This window comes from Plectropomus leopardus, chromosome 1 (genome assembly GCF_026936395.1).
Source record: "Plectropomus leopardus strain MGB_pleo_1.0 chromosome 1, ASM2693639v1, whole genome shotgun sequence".
NCBI lineage: Eukaryota > Metazoa > Chordata > Actinopteri > Perciformes > Serranidae > Plectropomus > Plectropomus leopardus.
Window position 1 is genome coordinate 19,856,434 of NC_142176.1, and position 17,106 is coordinate 19,873,539.

The 17,106-nt window shown below is 40.2% G+C and overlaps 1 protein-coding gene across 10 annotated transcripts in view; it reads left to right on the top strand.

The window, feature by feature from the left end:
• Nucleotides 1-17,106, top strand: part of sox6 (SRY-box transcription factor 6) — a 158,598-nt gene that overhangs the window by 126,838 nt on the left and 14,654 nt on the right. For all 10 annotated transcript variants that reach the window (XM_088077263.1, XM_042483805.2, XM_042484184.2 and 7 more), the window contains one exon: nucleotides 14,338-14,443. In XM_088077263.1, coding sequence (XP_087933389.1) covers nucleotides 14,338-14,443 — 106 coding nt within the window. The remainder of the gene's footprint in view (nucleotides 1-14,337; nucleotides 14,444-17,106) is intronic.

Consider the following 17,106-nt stretch of genomic DNA (forward strand, 5'->3'; position numbering starts at 1 on the left):
GACTCAAATTAGTATGAATATGTTTGTGTGTGCGAGTTTAGAGGGCTCAGCGTTGTTGATGTTGGTGTGAGGGCCGTGACAGGCCATGGTGGTGCCCGGTGTGGGTTAAGAAGACTCTGAAGTCTATGCCCAATTAAAGCAGACTTGCAGCCCTCTCCGTCCCCTGACACGGGATGGGGCTGCTTTGTACCAGGAGCACACACTCCCAGGGATTCCCTTTAAAAATATCTTCAATCGATGAGTCAATCAAGGAGAGAAAAAAGCTGTCCTCCTCTCTTCAGCTTGATGCCATGTTGCCAGTTGGCTGTGAGGAGCAGGCAGGAACTGGGAGCGATGCTCATTAATATTTCAGCACCTGACACTTTCAACCAACAGCCTCAACTAGGTCAATGTATATGTAAAAAAGTCAATGAATATCTATTTTGATTTCCCTCTAATTTGGTGTTTGAAAGAGATCACTGTCTATGCAGGTGGCAATCAACTATGCTCTTAAGGAAGTGAGGCAAATATATTGCTGTAGCCCGCAGAGAGGACAGCGTCTCCTCTCCACTTACTGACACACACAAAAACATCTTTATGATAATCAGTCAACCAACCCATAATCTCAGCTGTTATGAATTTACCTCGCCACATTTTCTCCCTAAATTTTAACAAGCAAACAGGATGTTTTCTTTGTCTAGTTACTTCACGGTATGTGAGGCTTTTAGCGTGAGTAAATAGGAGTTGAAACAGCTGGCTCCCATCTAAGGTGAGCCTGTGGTCAACCAAGCAGTTGAATCTGCCATGACATGAAAGCAGTAACTGAACAATGCCTGTAAAGAGCCATTTTCAACAGGCAGCACACACCTACAGCTACATTGTCCTTAGCAGGTAGAGCTTAACACTATTTTTTTTTTACCCCCTGCTTCATCTTTCGTAGGATTTGACTCTGTTTCCTCTGAATTTTGGACTTGTCTGTTCAAGGTATGTTGAAGCAATCATCTCAGAGGAGGAGAATGCTTTTCTTTTTATTTTTGTTTTCCTTTTAAAGGGATCTCCTGCTGGAAATAGTCAGTCACTCATCACTTGTAATCTACCTTTTGTCTCTGTTTGCCACCTGAGAAGAGAGAGTGCTTTTTTAAGAAAGCGAGACAGAAGCACAGAAATAGAGAGAGACAGAGAGATAGAGAAAGAGCGAAAGAGCAAGAGTCTGTGCGCGCGCGTGTGTGTATTGACGGTGCAGTGCAGTAAGTCAATATTAAGGAGAAATAAAGGGGCCATAAATTAAAATACTATTTAAAGGCCCAGTGTGCAAGATTTAGTGGAATTTAGTGCCATCTAGCAGTGAAGATTGGAGATTGCAACTAGCTGAAACTTCTCCTGGATGGAATTCGTTCGTTGCGTTTCGTCAGCGTTCGTTGTTCAGCAGGTCTTTACTGGGAGCAGAGGGCTCTTCCTCTTCAAAGTAAACAGTGACTTAAACAAGTAAATTACTGAATGAATTAGTTTCTAGTTACAAATCAAATTTTCTGCAATATAGTCTGGCATGTTAGAGATAGGCTGCTAGCCTAGCACCTGCTAATCTGTGCTCTCCTTTTTCCCCTGATAACTTAAGATCCAGATGTTGAGGGGAGTTTTAGCAGGAGTCAAAATATTTGCAGAGGTCTCTTCCTCTCCAAAACTAGTGGACCTGGTGATTTAAAACAGTAACGCTGAAAAAAATGCAGTTACATGTTAAAAAAAAAAAAAAAAAAGATTCAAACACTCATCATAGAGGGGCTGCTAACTACGGTGGCCGTCATGAAAACACATAAAGCCCTATGTAGAGCCACTGTTTGGTTTGTCCTTTCTGGGCTACTGTAGAAACATGGCAGTACAACATGGTAGACTCCATGAAAGAGAACCCACTCCATATGTAGATATATGGCTCATTCTAGAGTAACCAAAATACAATAATTATTATTTTCAGGTGATTATACACTACAGAAAAAAAATAGCACACTTCCCTTCTGCCAGTATATTCCCCTAAATCCTACACACTGAACCTTTAAGAAATGAGCACACTAATAGGATTATAGTATTGAAAGCACAAACTCTAAATGCTAAATAATCATCAAGTTCAGGTGGAAAATGTGATTGTTGCATTGCATTTGAAGCTATTTTCTCTTATATACGTCTCCGTTTTCATTACAGCCTCATTTATTGTCCTGTTGAGTGACACTTTAACCGAGCTCATGCTTGACTCTCCAGCTCGTGCAAATCATGGTGAGATATCGTCACCTCTTAGTTTCAGTGACACTGGCCCTATTAGGAGGGTGTGAAATGAGAGGCACGCTTTATCAAGTCAGCTAAAAGAATCGCCCCATCATCTTCATCCTTCGGCTGCAATAAAGAACAGTAAGTTGTAATTCAGCGGTGAAATGAGAGAGGAGGAGAGAGAGTCTTTTGCTGATACAAGCCTACCAACCAGAAAGGTTTGAATGCCCCTGATAAAAGCTTTCCCTTCGGTCAGTTTCAGAATATTAATATTTCAAGGAAGCGCCTCACCTGACATAAATATGGTGCGGTCTTTAATAGCCCCCCCAACCCCCTCCTAGTGTCTTGTTTGGAAGTTTATCATAGAGAGAGCTTACATGAAGAAGAATCTGGAAAGGTAACGTAAATGGGATTAAGGAGAGGTTAAGATCATCCAGTGTGGCTGTTAGAGGGGGATATTAAATATTGATTTATCCCACTGTAATGACCGGGCAGAGGAGTGGGTCTAAGTGCTGCTTACAGATGGATCAATTCATCTTTTCATAAAAAGTGTGTCTGAACAGTACAATGCATTCCTCCCTAACCTTTATCACCACGACTCTCTCGCTCTCGCTCTCGCTCTCCCTGGCCGTTGACCTAGGAGAACATGGTGTAGATCAGAGTCTCCGTTTTACAGTATATACGCCTTTAACCTGAGGACATGTAAAATATTCATGCTTTACAGGAACAGTTTTTCTTTCTAGTCTTTTTATTTGTCTGTTTTTACTATATCCCATCAGTACAATAAAACCTTTTACAACCCCTCTGCAATTTACCTTTTTGAAATATTTATCTAAAGGTATTATTGTTTGCGGAGGGCAATTACTTTGTTCCATTATTTACCATCTCCTCCTCAACCACTGGAAGCTTTTACCTAGAATGTGCCAGCATGTCTACAAGTCAAATACAGTACATCTGAATCCATTTGTAACCATTTGAATTGTTTCCCTCTATTATGCACTACAGCTATAAGTGGACATGCTGTTTTTCAGGGTCACGGGTGAATAAATATAGAGCATTCGTGTCTCTGTATGTTTTCACTCGTGGTGCATGCAGGGATTCAACCATGTTGCCATCTTGTCATAGAGTTTATGGCCTACCGGAATATACGGCCAGTAGATCAGAGATGTAATACCCTTTACTGATAAATATTCACTGGCTCAGCAGACGACAATAATTATTTCACAGAAATTTAAAAATGCATTTATTTGAATCGTTCAGAATTTTAAAAAGCACTTTTTTTGGAAATTTACTAACTAAATTGCGAAATATACAGTGACATTTATTATCCTCAATGTGCTCAGACAGCATCTCATCGCTCATATTTAACTAATTGCAGCTTTTACTGTAAATTAGGGATGCACAGATTTATTGGCCATACATTGGTATCGGATGATATTGTTGATTGCCACCAGCCTTTCAGAAAATAAAATGGCATTCACTGACAACAGTGGCTGATGGTTTTCTGTTGTGTTACATCAATTTTTCGCAAGCCAAAAAGCAGTGCTCGAGACTAACTGCGTCCCAGTGTTCCAGGAACAACAGAAAATGCGTTGGGGACAAGTTTTAAACTTGAACAAACACATTTGTTTCAAAGAGCAAATTGGTTTTTTTTTACAGAGGGAATTGTGATATCTTTTATATCGTAAAAAACGTTTTCAAAGCAGTTAGTTTAAAAAAGTTTTCCATGTGAAAGGTTATTTCATTTCAAAGGTTGTTTCATAAATGTGTATGACTGAATTGCTCATGTAAAGGTAGTGTCATGAAGGATTGAATGACTTTAAAATAGAGAAATCATTTTTTGTACAGATATTTTTCTTTCTATCGCACAAAAGGTGGACAAAATAACAACAAAAACAAAATAAGCCAAAACAAACAACAACAAAAATTGTTATTGGCTATAGGCTATCTTATTATTATAAACATCGGTATAAGCCCAGAATATTACAGTTGGTGCATCCCTACTGTAAATGTAATCAGCCATAACATTTAAATAAGTCATAAATCTATTGCTCATTACAGAACTGGTCAGGGTTAGGTAATTAGCTGCTTTGCTAGAACACATAATAGGTGCTGCTATTGTTTCAGACATGAGTAGTCTACTTGACTGTTATATGTAAACTGAAAATTACCTTTAAATTAGCACCTTACATGTAATTCCTCTTATGCAGAGATCACGGTCAAATAGTAAAATGCTAATTTAACTTTCAGCCTCAGAAAACTGTTGCCTCTGTAACAAAGGAAACAAAGGGTCTTTTTTAATATTTCAAATTTCCAGCCTCAATCTATCTTGTGCAAACAGATTAGCAAGTCCCTAAATGAGCTGGTGTCCAATGTAACTTTAAAAAGCAAACTATAGGCCAAACAGAGAAAAAGAGATGACAGTCTTATTGCACCCCGGGCCACTGACTGACAAGTCATCTGGCCCAAATCTACATTGTATTGGCCACGTGCAATTCGTGCAAGCCTTGTTGTTAAACTCTATGCCATCAGGTATGACAGATTTTTACAGAAATGCATCAATGTCTCTCACTTGAGTTCTGATAGACGTTGCATACGTGATGCCCTGGAGGGTGTGTGAGATAAAATATATTCCTCTGCTGACATGTCCCTAACTGGAATCAAAAGGTGAAAGGCCAGTGTATTAACCTATTGAACTGGCCCTTTCTGCCCCGCTACACCTCCTCTCCTCAGTATTGATGACTGCAATTGTCCATTTCCCGTGTCCCAAAGCTCAGCCTGTAAATATTCAAATGGAGCTTACGCTGGTGTTCCACAAAATCCAGACTCCTAACCTATTGGTTATAGTGGTTATACTGGTCCCTCCTGTGTGTGTATGAGTGTGTGATTTTGTGTGTGTGTGCTTATATGTGCATGCACGTGTGTGATGCCAGGGCTCTATTCAGGCAAAGCCCTCACAAAGACTTTGAATATAATCTTGTCTGGTCTGCAGCCCTGGAAGCAATTTTCTGCTCCTTTTCGACTGCTGTCTTGGAAATTGCAAACCAAGGCGTTTTGGCTGCAATGTAAATCCTTGGCATACAAGGGTTTGCCCATCCAAATTAGATTATGCTCAGCTCCCAGACACTGGCTGTAGCCAGCAAGTGCTATTGTGAAGATTGCTTACATTAATGCTTTGTCCAATTGTTCATGTTTGCCAAAAGAATAAAAATAATGTATGACTCTGGATAATATGCGCCTGAGTGTGTGTGTGTGTGTGTGTGTGTGTCTGCGTGTCTGCGGGCTCCTGTCCCAGGTCAGGTCTTTAGCTCTGTCTCGCCTCTTCCCCAGAAAGACATCAAGACTGCATCTTGGTAGGGTCATTTGGCGGTGGTGGCTCCATTATTTTCTACAGTTGTCATTTTACACGCTGAATTTCTGGCGTGCTGCAGTTGCTCAGAAATAGTGCTGGCCCCAGTGGCTAAGACCTGTGATACCGCACTCACCACAAGGCACACACAACAAAGGACGAGGGAAAGAATAGGCCACAAAGGGCCATTTATAGTCTATGGTATTGTTGTGGTAGGAACAAAATGGCTCCAGTGTCCAAAAAGTCTTGAGGTTTTGTTCATACGTATGTGAAAAGGGTTTTGGTAATGCTGCAGTTTCTAATGTCCTGCTGTTTGCAACCTGGAAGGTTTGATAAGGCAAGAGATTTCAGCCCAACTTAACAGTCCCTGGAGGACCCAGTGAACAGTTCTGGATCATTGAGGGTTGGAAACCCGTAAAAGTACACATTGTCAGCACAATTGATGTCGGCAGTGTGGAGAAGAACATGAGAACTGTTCAGAAATGTGTCACAGTGCTGAGATGGCTATCTATTACAGACTCTGAAAATTATAACATTTTCAGTACATCTTTTTCTAGTGGTGGCATTTACTCAAGTACTGTACATAAGCACGGTTTTGAGGTAATTGTACTTTACATGAGGATTTTCTTTTCATGCCACTTTATACTACTTCATTACATTTGAGAGGGAAATATTGTACTTTTTACCTCATTAAATCAATTCATTACCTGACTGCTTTAGTTACTAGTAGGGCTGTACCCAACTCAGAATTATGTCTGTCGAATCAAATTCAGATGTGCAATATGAATTGTAAAGATTAAGGGGTTTTTTTTTGTTTTTTTTTTAAAGTTTTAAAGGTTGAACGGGGTTAAGCCGAACGTTTGATGGTGGTATTCATGTAATATAGTAAACAATCTAATTGTGCCAATGGATGACTGGCTATGTGCAACAACATTTTTTTTGCAAACACTAGATATCAAACAAAAGCAGGGAACTGTGTCGAATTAAGTTGCTGTGAACTGTAAATGGACCACTTGTAAGCAGAAGAGAGAAGATAATATATCTCAAAGCCTTATAGAGCAAAGACTCTTCCTCCTCTGTGCCACTGCGGCCTGTGCCAAAGAGACGTTTGACAGTCAAGAGCACTCACCTTGCAGCAAAGTCTGGGGACCAAAACGTCCCCAGAATCACACTGCACAGTAAACTGACCAGCAAAAACAAAACAAACTTACAAACAAACAAAAAAATGCTGGACTTGGAGCAATCTGAGCACTGGGGAGTGTGCCACTGATGATTCAAATCTGTGAGTCTCGGGGCAGCCCAGGTTGCTAGTTAACTTACAAATTATGATTCGTGCATGAAAAACATGAGAAGAGTTTCTAAAATATGATGTTTTGTTATAAATTAAATTATCAAAAGGCTAATGTACAGCTAAAACAATTAGTTAATGCACATTTAACCTTTTCATTTGGCTGATGCACCTTAAAATTCACCTGCCCTGGATGGGGATTTGAACCCACAGTCTTTTGATTTGGCTGTTGGACTAACAGTCTGAGCTAATGAGCTGGTGGGACTTGAGTTTCCCTCCCTTAAAATTTTGTCTTGCACATTTGGACAAAGTGTTCAAAAAAAATAATAACAAAATGACTAACAAATTCAAAATTAAGTCATGGCATAGTATGTTTAAAAAAGAGGCATAAAAATGACCAACAAATGTCCCAAAGTAGACACACTAACATGTAGAAGAAATCCAATTGTTTAGACTAAAAGCACATTTCAAATTGGCACTAAAAGGTCATATTTTGTGGGTTTGACTTGTTTTCCCCCTAACAAAAATAACTCATCTTGAAAAACGACAGCAAATTCTTTTATTAAAAACAAACAATAAACATTAAATTGGCACAAAGCCCAGAGTAGAATTACCTCACTATTTTTCTAAACATAGTTTAAGCTCCTTAATTTAATGAAAGGCCTTCCCTCTCTCTGTTTTAAACAAATGAGGTGATGCCCTGGCAGTACAAATGGGACTGGAATAGCTGGCCATCTCTGCTCTGTGTGATGTCGAGGACGACTACTATAGAACAGATGCCAGCCTTTTGTGGCTGCTACTGTTGATTCTGCTGCTGCCTGCATTAGGCCGAGCGAAGGGAGAGCTCTGGGTAAAAAGAGAGCAACAGCCTGCATGAAAGGGAACTGTGGGTTTACCGCATGGCTGGATGTACTTAACATTTAAATGGTTCAAAACTAGCAAAAACTACTGGAAAGCTGCAGACTTATAAATAACATTGCAACTGGTTGCAATAAAAATACAAAACAGATGAGGCGCTGAGCTGTGAGGAGCTGCAGCCATGTTAAAGTGCAGTCTTTGTCTCCATCGGTGCTGGGACAGATTGTTGAGGGGCTTAAGTCTGAGAGAAAGAGAGAGAAGACTGCGAGGTCCACAGACCACAGTGATGACTGACACTCGATACACAAAGCCCTGTATTGTGGTCAGAGATCCATTGCCTTCAACTTGCCACATACCAGGTGTGTGATATAACCACAGCCAGTTCAGCACATTATCACACATAAGTGGCTGTTTAGGGTCCTGCAGCTGTTTAAGGCTCCAATGATGAAAATTTCAAACATATGCAATCATATATTTTCCACCATGAAGGAAACGCGGATGAGATTTTACCAATAGTTTAGAGATCTTGGAAAGTAAAAGAGTTGCTGCTGTCAGATGTCACAGAAAAGGCTAAACATGTCATTGGCTGTGTATACAGTACATACGTATACGGCTAAAAAATAACCAGACTATTATATGACTTTAAGTTGGCAACTGGTAATTATGGGAAGGAGTAAAATGTGTCATGGTTGCCAGCTGCCCGAAAGAAATGAAGCAGTTTTCTCTTTGAATAACCATTCTGATGTCAAAATGTTTTGGTGAGCAGACTTGCCAACTTAATCTGTGCTTGTATTGCCTAGTTTACCTTCCTTAACCCTTTGAAACCTGGATAGACGTCAGTTTTCTTGTGCTGCTTTCAGACACCTTTCACAAGAATGTAAACCTTTGAACCTTGAAAAAATTATTTTCAAAAACATGGGAAAAGACAGCGAGCAACTTGGTAATAAATGTTTAACAGATTGCAAGAAATTAGTAGATTAAAAAATATATATATTTTTTTAAAAAGTACAGGGAAAATGTCTAGGGAAAAAAGAAAAAAGTTGGGGGAAAAACTATATCTATAATTATCGTAATTACATATTTAAGTATTAAGTTGGCTTAAGTATACGTATGTTAACAAATTATTACAGTTTTTAAAACTTTTCCTGAATTCTTTCTTTGTTTTTTTTTAACTTTCTTGTTGTTGTTTTCTTTTTTTAAAAAAAAAAAATCTTTACAAATTTTTATGTAAATGTATTGTACTTTTACTAATTTCTTGTTAATTTAGGGGGCTTTTCTTCTTCTCTTGCTCATTGCCTCCTTCCCACATTTTTAAAAGAAATCAAGGTCATTTGGTTAGGTTTCAAAGCTTAATGTGCAGTCCCATTTTTTTCTCTAAAAATATCACAAAACATGAATAAAATGAAGCCTAACAAGAATCATAAATAATCGATAATTATGTATTCAATGATAAACTGAAATACACAAAATTAAATTAACTGTTTAACTGTTAGCTGCATGTTATGGCCATAGCCCAAAGTCTACATATTTGACATCGAAGCCATGCTTTGTCAATTTTTTGCCAAGATTTGACCCTAAGAAAATAATACCAAAAACTAGGCATAGGGCATGGTGATATGGCTAACATATTTTGACAATAAAAATGTTCATATCAGTTGATATTGACAGTTTTCATGATAAATGTCAAATTATTATTTCTTTCAAGTTTAGAGGTAGATTTTTGCTCCTGAGTGAATGTTGAAATAACCAAACGATTAATTGTGGCTTGAACTGCTGTACGTCATCTTCTTCTTCTATTACCTCCCCCTCTTCTGGTTAATGGCGTGTGGCAACTGGTTTTTAGGGTGCATTGCAGCCCCCCTCTACGGCCATATGGGTGGTTTAATTATGTCAAAGATTTATTTAAGATGTATTAGAAAAATCATAACATAATTACTGTTACCCTTTAAATCACCTGCCTTAACTAGGGCTGTTTGCAATAAGTCAGTCAATTAAACATTGCAAGCTTTGCTAATCAGCACTAGAGATACTAGTCTTTAAAAGTTACTATTAAAATTCTGATCATTTGACATTTCATCATGTGACTTTGGTCACCAAATGAAACTGCTTTTGTTATAACCAGGCACATTTCCTAAAGAATATTGTTTTCAATAGATATTATTTGTTAACTTTTTTTTAATTGTCATGTTTTGTAGGATAATGTGCAATGTTCATAATGCAGCATGAAAACTGCCAAACACTTCAACTGCATTTAAAATATGATTTGGTCATAGAACCATTAAATTGTTCAATTAACATTTAAAGTGGATCTTGTAATGTATGTCTTAATTTAATTAATGTTTAACCTTATAGATTAAAATGTGCTGTTTTCTGAGTGTTTTCCTACTTGTAAACTTTAAATTACAGGAAATTAGTTGTTGGGAACATCCCTATGAAAAACTGGGGAAGTTATCTCTTGTGATGTGGCCAGTTGTGCATTAATTCTACATGATGTTAAACTCTAAAATCATCCAGATTAAAACAATTGCCATTCTGTGTCTAATCCCGACCCAACGAACTGAACAAACTCAACAGTAACAACTCAACAGCTTGCTGATCTGCTCCACAGTCTACCTCACTCCTCTGTGTATTTTTCTTTCATCTCTTATTTGAACAATCCCAGGCCATATGGCTTTGCCTATAGCCCGGAGCTATTTACAAAGGAGAGAGTGAAGGAGTGTCAGGATTGGCAATGTGTTGCCTAAATATAGGGCAGGAGTAGGCACAATGCACAGGGCCGTCCGCCACCCGCCTCTGCCCAGAATACACCCTGTGGGCAAGAGCAGCAGGCCTCCGGCACATGTTCTGCGGCCGGCCAGATTAAAGCTCTCTTTACAGCACTGACAAGGGCTCTTTTGGGCTCCCTCGCCCAAGAAGTTGCACAGACTCTGTTATCTATCCTCTTTCTACCTCTTGCTCTTTGTCAGTGACTCACGACTTCACTGGACTAGCTTCTGACTTTACTGGGTCGACATGTGCGAACAAACAAAGTGCATCTGTTAGCAAACTTTACAGACAAAAGACTGCACAGGCAGGGCAGATGAGATTATTGTGGGTGGCAGTTTTCCACTACAGCACGGAGTGCATTGCTATAATTTTAGTTGTGGGGTGGAGAGCTGCATGCTGAAGTCATTTGAGGGAGGGACCGGTTGCTTGCCAGCGGTCGTGGTCAGAACGGGAGGGGAAAATTGTGTACTGTTACATCTTTTGTTTCCTGTCTCTTTATCTTTACCTCGTCACAGCAGCGTGATTTTCTGGGTTTGTGTGTGTGTGTGTGTGTGTGTGTGTGTGTGTGTGTGTGTGTGTGTGTGTGTGTGTGTTTTCAAAGTCTTTTATCCTTCCCTTGCACATTTTTACATTAGGTTCTCTCTCTCTCTCTCTCTCTCTCTCTCTCCTGGCAGGATGGCCAGCTTAACCAGATACTGCATGTCCTTTGCTACTTCTCTGTGTCAGAGTGATCAGTAAAAATTTAATGACACTATAAAATAATAAAAGTGCCATTAATTTATCACAGCACTTGATGCGTGGGCAGTAAAGAAGCATTAGTTCACTGAATATTTTCAAGCCTTAAAACAAAACCCTGATGCTGTGCAGATAATTTATGGCCCTTTTTCCAACTATGATTCTAATTCACAGATATAAATCACCAAACTTATAACCAATAAGTATATTAAGCTCAGTATATAAAATTTTATGAAAATTTGTGGCACCATATTGCTCAGATAGTCTGATATTAATTAGCATGGTTACCCACACGACAGGGTGGACTACTTACCCATTTACAGCAAGTATGTAAAATGCTGGCTTGTATTAAGTATATGTTCATTACTATATCCCTTTATACACAGAGATTGCGCTATTCAGCCACTTTTAAATCCCTTCTTTGCACCACCTTTACATATTTACACAGAACCAAACAACAGCAGCTCCATGGTGCTCCAAAATGTGATTTTAGATAGCATGTCGGCACCACTGAAGCAAAAGAGGCATGATGGGTGTGACATTTACTACAACAGCGTCTGCCTCTACTGTGACAGAGCTTTTTGAACAATAACATGGAAATAACAATCATTTATTATCTCTGTTATATGGCGGACGTTTACCGCTGCTGTTTTTCTTCTTTCAGTAAGCTGCTAACTGCTGCTAGCTGCTTTTTAAATCTCTGGTGGTATGTTGCACACAACACTTCATCAAAACATCAAACCCTTCCTGATTATGATTCCATCCTGCCAACTGTCCCTTTTTTACAGTCACAGTTTTGGAGCTATGACTAACTCCTATGCCAACCGTAAGGTGAGAAAACTTTTACGATCGTTCCTTTTATACAGAACGTCAAGGCAGCATAATGGCACAATATTACCGCCTTGAACAGGCAGTGTCAAAAAAAAAAAAAACAACACATGCTTCTTTTTATGTCAAAACTACCTAAAAAAATCCTCAACAAGAGCCACTTTCCGTCTTTTTTCCCAGTTATTTGATGTGCTGATGTTCACTAATCACACAACTGGAGAAAGAAGTTCAACACTGAGCTAGTTATTAATGAAATTCATTGATGGATGGGCCCTGTTCTCCTGCCTTCTCAGCCCAACATGATGCTTAATGATCATGAGTTTATAAAAGGACTTGATTGATCAGTAGGGACCACCGAGGCGCAGAAGAGGGACGAGATGACTACTTTATTACAGACATACAGTACCCATGAGCGCTGTGTCTTCCTGGTGGACTGTCCACGGAGCATCTGAAGCAGCACCATCGCCCATTCGGCTAATCGCACATCAGTCACTTTGTCATCGGGCTGCTAGCTTCTTTCATTAAGAGCAATAATGTGGCTGGGTGATGAATACAGCTCTGTGAGCGTGTGCATGCGGCGCTTTACGCAGAATGTGACACCGAAAGAGGCACTATACTCCGTCTTCTCTTTACAAAGCGTCCTCTTGCCCAGCAGGGACCACCACATATGTCATAATTAGAAAACACTTAAGTAAGCAAAGGGCTGTCAGATAGACAGGCTCTAATCACAGGCCATAAGCAGGTAGTGGTTAATTGTATATCAGAATCACTCAGCTGGCCATAAATAATGACTGCTCCTTCAAGTATGATGGTAAATTGCAGTGGTCTTTCTGTCTCTCTCCCTTTTTTTGAGGAATAGATCTTGAATAAATAAAAGCATGAGGAAAATCAAAATTATGTGAAAGGCCTCAAATGGACTTGAACTATCTTCATCCTTCATCTTGTCATATTTTTTAGCCCTCAAGAAAAAAAAGGTTATACAAAAGAGGGGGGAAAAAATGACAGATTTCTTAATTTATTTTAAAAATGTACTGTAATTACCGACAGCTGTTGTTGCCAACATTCAATTGTCAGGAAAACACAACAAAATAAATCAAATGCAGCCGTAAAAATAAATATTTTGACTTGCACTGCTTAATTTTTTAGCACCTTCTCCTATCAGCAGGGGGGGGAGAAAACTTCCCTGCGGGCAAAAAGTGAAAAAACAACAAAATGGTGCAATGCATTACAAAGAAGGGGCTAAAAGATTAATGTGTGTGTTGGTGTCGGTGTGTGTGGCAGGGGAGCTGTTAGTATTGTGTGTGGACTCTACCTGTGTATGTGTTCAGACTGCGTGTGATAGGCATGTTTAGAAAAGAAAGAGGCAGAGGTCAGAGCAGACAGTACATCTTTGGCAGAGATTGAACGCTCACCCTGGGAGTAAAACAAATGCTTTTTTTCTGAATGGTGGCAACATGCCTGCTTTTAGTGTCATCCAGGCAAAACCTAGGGGGGGAGAGATTATTTGTATCATGCAGAGTCAAAGTGTCCATCTCCTAGTTGAGTCTTTAGAGAGGAAGACAGCCCTTTGCTAATGCCCTGTGTATTCACTGAGGAAGTAGGTCATTCAACAATGGAGCCAGCAGCAGTCGGCACTCTCCCCTTGCATAATACATTAAGTGTAATGTGCAGCAACTATTCAGAGGCCCCCCGAAAGCTGTTATTTTATTCTGTAAATGCACATGGACATGACATTTAATATTGTCACGGAGTGCTGAATGACAGGGTTTCATTGTGCGTCAAGTACAACATGATGCCAAGTTTAATCTGAGCACAAAGCGACATGACAAACGGGAAAACACGGTGTGTTCTCCAAAGCATGAACTCTGAATAAATGATGGGCGCTGAGCTCTGGGCACTGTAGACTGGAAGGGAGGATGTAAGGAGAAGATTACAGAGGAAAATCTGAGCACTGCAAAGAGGGCCACGGCCCCATTGTGTGCTTCGGATCACAAAGTATCCTTCTGTAAATCTATTTACAGCACCCCTGGCCCTCACTGTCTCTCTGCCTCCTGTCATCCATTACAGCAGCTGCTGAATAGAGAGATGAGAGAGGGAAAAAGCTACATCTAGCTCATGTCAAAAGAGCAGCTCTTCAAAAGAACCTCCATTTACCAAAGACACTGTTTTTTCTTTTCAAATTTCCAGATTCCTGATGGGGTTATTTTTACAATTCTATCACTGTAAAAACGTGGATATGCGCTTGTTCGTGTACCTGACTGTTTGTGTTTCCTTCTAGGAGAGGGCGCATTTTGAGAGCATCGGGCACCACCTCGGCAAGCTGGGTGAGGAAGGAAAGATTGGCCACAGAGTTATTGACCTCACAAGGCCAGAGGATCTTGATGGTAAGGCCATATTTGTGTCTTTTCTTTATAACGGTAATTGCATATCAGATTATTTTATGTTTTCCATACAAATTCCCTTAAAGTTATTGTGAATTCTACACTAAAGACTTGAGTTGAGTGAAATATCTATACACTCTAGACCAGACCCTTGTCCACCAAAATTAGTGTGTGTACGCAGGGTTTTTAAACAAGTCTATGGACTCCTTTCCTATTGCCAGTAGCAACTCTGTTTTTTCACTGATGCATCACATTTGACATCACGCACAGGTCAAAAAAACAGGTCAGCAAACAGTAGAAAGCAGCATGCAGGCGGGTGAAAATGTTACAACTGTTACTTTTTTTTAAAATATATTACTTACTCGGTCATTCTCTCTTACAAACTGCTTGCTGCTTGTGCGGAGACAGATGGTATTTTGTCATGGTGCGTCACTGCATCTCGCTGGTAAAGGAGCTAAAGGGAGCGTGTTTACCCGGGTGTACCCACAACTAACGCAGAGCATGGGTGTGAGTGCCGGTTGTAACCTTTCCAATTACATAGAAAAGCCAGATGAAAGCAAGTGTTAATTTTTTTTTTTTGTTTTTGTTTTTGTTTTTTTTTGTGGTGAGAAAGGGGCTTGAGTGCCAATTTAGGAAGCCAGCACGTGCTTGAGGGCCACATAGGAAGTTGTAGAATTTGCAATTGCTGTTGTAACAGCATATTTCCGTGGTTGCTTCTCCGTCTCATGGCCACATTAAACTTCCAAGTTGTCCACTAGAACTGCAAACTTTAGCTAACGGCATGAGCACTGATGACTCGGGATGTGCCGCAAGTTGCCATCCAACCGTTGCCTTTACAAATACGCAATCCTAGCCTGACAGACGCTTGTTATGGGGTCACAGTTTGATGCAGTAGCCCGGTGTATTAAACGTTTTTATTACCTTAGAATTAGTAATCTATATTCACATGCTGAGTGGGTCTTCTTTGCCCATATTGTTCTATAGTGGCCCAGAATGAAAAAAACATATATTGGCTTACAGGACCATTCAAGTCCCCCTGCTCTTACCGATAGATGCCGCTAAATCCTTCACACTAGATCTTTGAATATAAGCTATTTAAAGTTAAAGTATTGAAATGGGCCTCAGATGGTTTCAATATTATGCGTGAACATCATGTCACAATCAGGGCCACAGAAAACGTTTCTGAGGGCTGCAACTGGCTGCACTTTGAGCATCTTTCCTCTAGACTAATGCTATACATTCAAAGGAAAAGGAGTTTTGATTGCTGATAAAGCCTTCTGCTTCATGTGGTTATGTGTCTAAGTTGTAGATGGTCGAGGGTGTGTGCAGAAACATGTGCGTATGTGTGAGGGAGATGTGGGGGTTGGGGTGAATGCTGCTCGAAATGAGCCGTAGCTCTGAGGTTTTCACAGGTAGGTGAGCAGAGGACAAGGTGCCTGAGGACAAAGCTGGCTTTTTTCCAAGCTCGGCTCCTGTTGCTGTTGTGCTTGTTTGAGGTCCTGGGCACAGGGGTGTAAATTCGGGTTGCACCAGTGTGACAAAGCGTCATCTCCCTTTGTGGCGCTGGTTCCTACACAGGAGCAAGGAGTACCTCAGTGCACCAATGTTTGTCCGACATAAATATTTGTGGCAGTTTCCATGGCACTTCAGAGCCACAGCAAAGAGGAAAACGGTTCTGACTCATCTTTGATGCCTCAAAAAGTCTTCAGGCAGAAGGATAGATATTTCTCAGGACAATGTAACCCGTCAACATCTTTAAATAGCATGTCAGACACATTTCCCATCAGTTTTAGAAAGAAAAGCTCCTGCATAATTGGTTCACATAGACTTTTTAAAAAATATATTTTTACTTCCCATAAAAAATGTTTGTTTACCAACACCAAAGTAAATGCCTTTTTTTTAATTATGTGTAGTTTCACATCACACCCATTCGTGATGTTGAGAAATAGAGGTGCATTTAGTGGATTCATTGACATGTTTCCCATGTGAGCCACAGCAGCAGATCCCATCCCACCCGTCTGACTCCTCGGACAGATGTGCTTCCACTGCTCATTCTCCCAGTGGGAACCTTCTCTCTGTGGCTACTGTGGAGTCAGGACTGAAACAGAGCGCGCACCAGGGCAGTTGTGTCCTTTTAAGTCCTGCACAGGGCCGAGGGAAAGGCTTGCGCCAGACGCCTCACATCAGTGTTCCCAGCGGGCTATGGATTAGGAGCAAGCAGAGGTTAGAGGAGCGGAGAGGTCCTCTTCCCAGGGGGAAATGGCTGGGAGCCAGGGCACTACACATAACTCAGAACACACAGTTAGCATTTCTTCTCTTTTGCCACAAATATATCTGTCTGTCTCTTTCAGCTTCACCAACAGGAAAACACATACAGTTGAATGATGTGAAGCAGGGTTTTATGATGTGAACCACAAAGTGTTTACTCCTCCAAGAACATGTTTACTTTTGAAATCCTTGTTGTGCTTCCTAAACCAATCGAGGCTTGGCTCCCTGGCATACCTTGATATATGGAAAGATACAGTATCCGTCTAATTGCAGCTTATTTGTGCTCTATTTAATAACCTGGAAAGCTCTTGTTTGTTGATTTGCATGTCAAAGGGTCATGCAGATGTCACAGTTAAGATGGGTCAAAACCATTAATTCACGTGTTTAGGTTTTTTTTT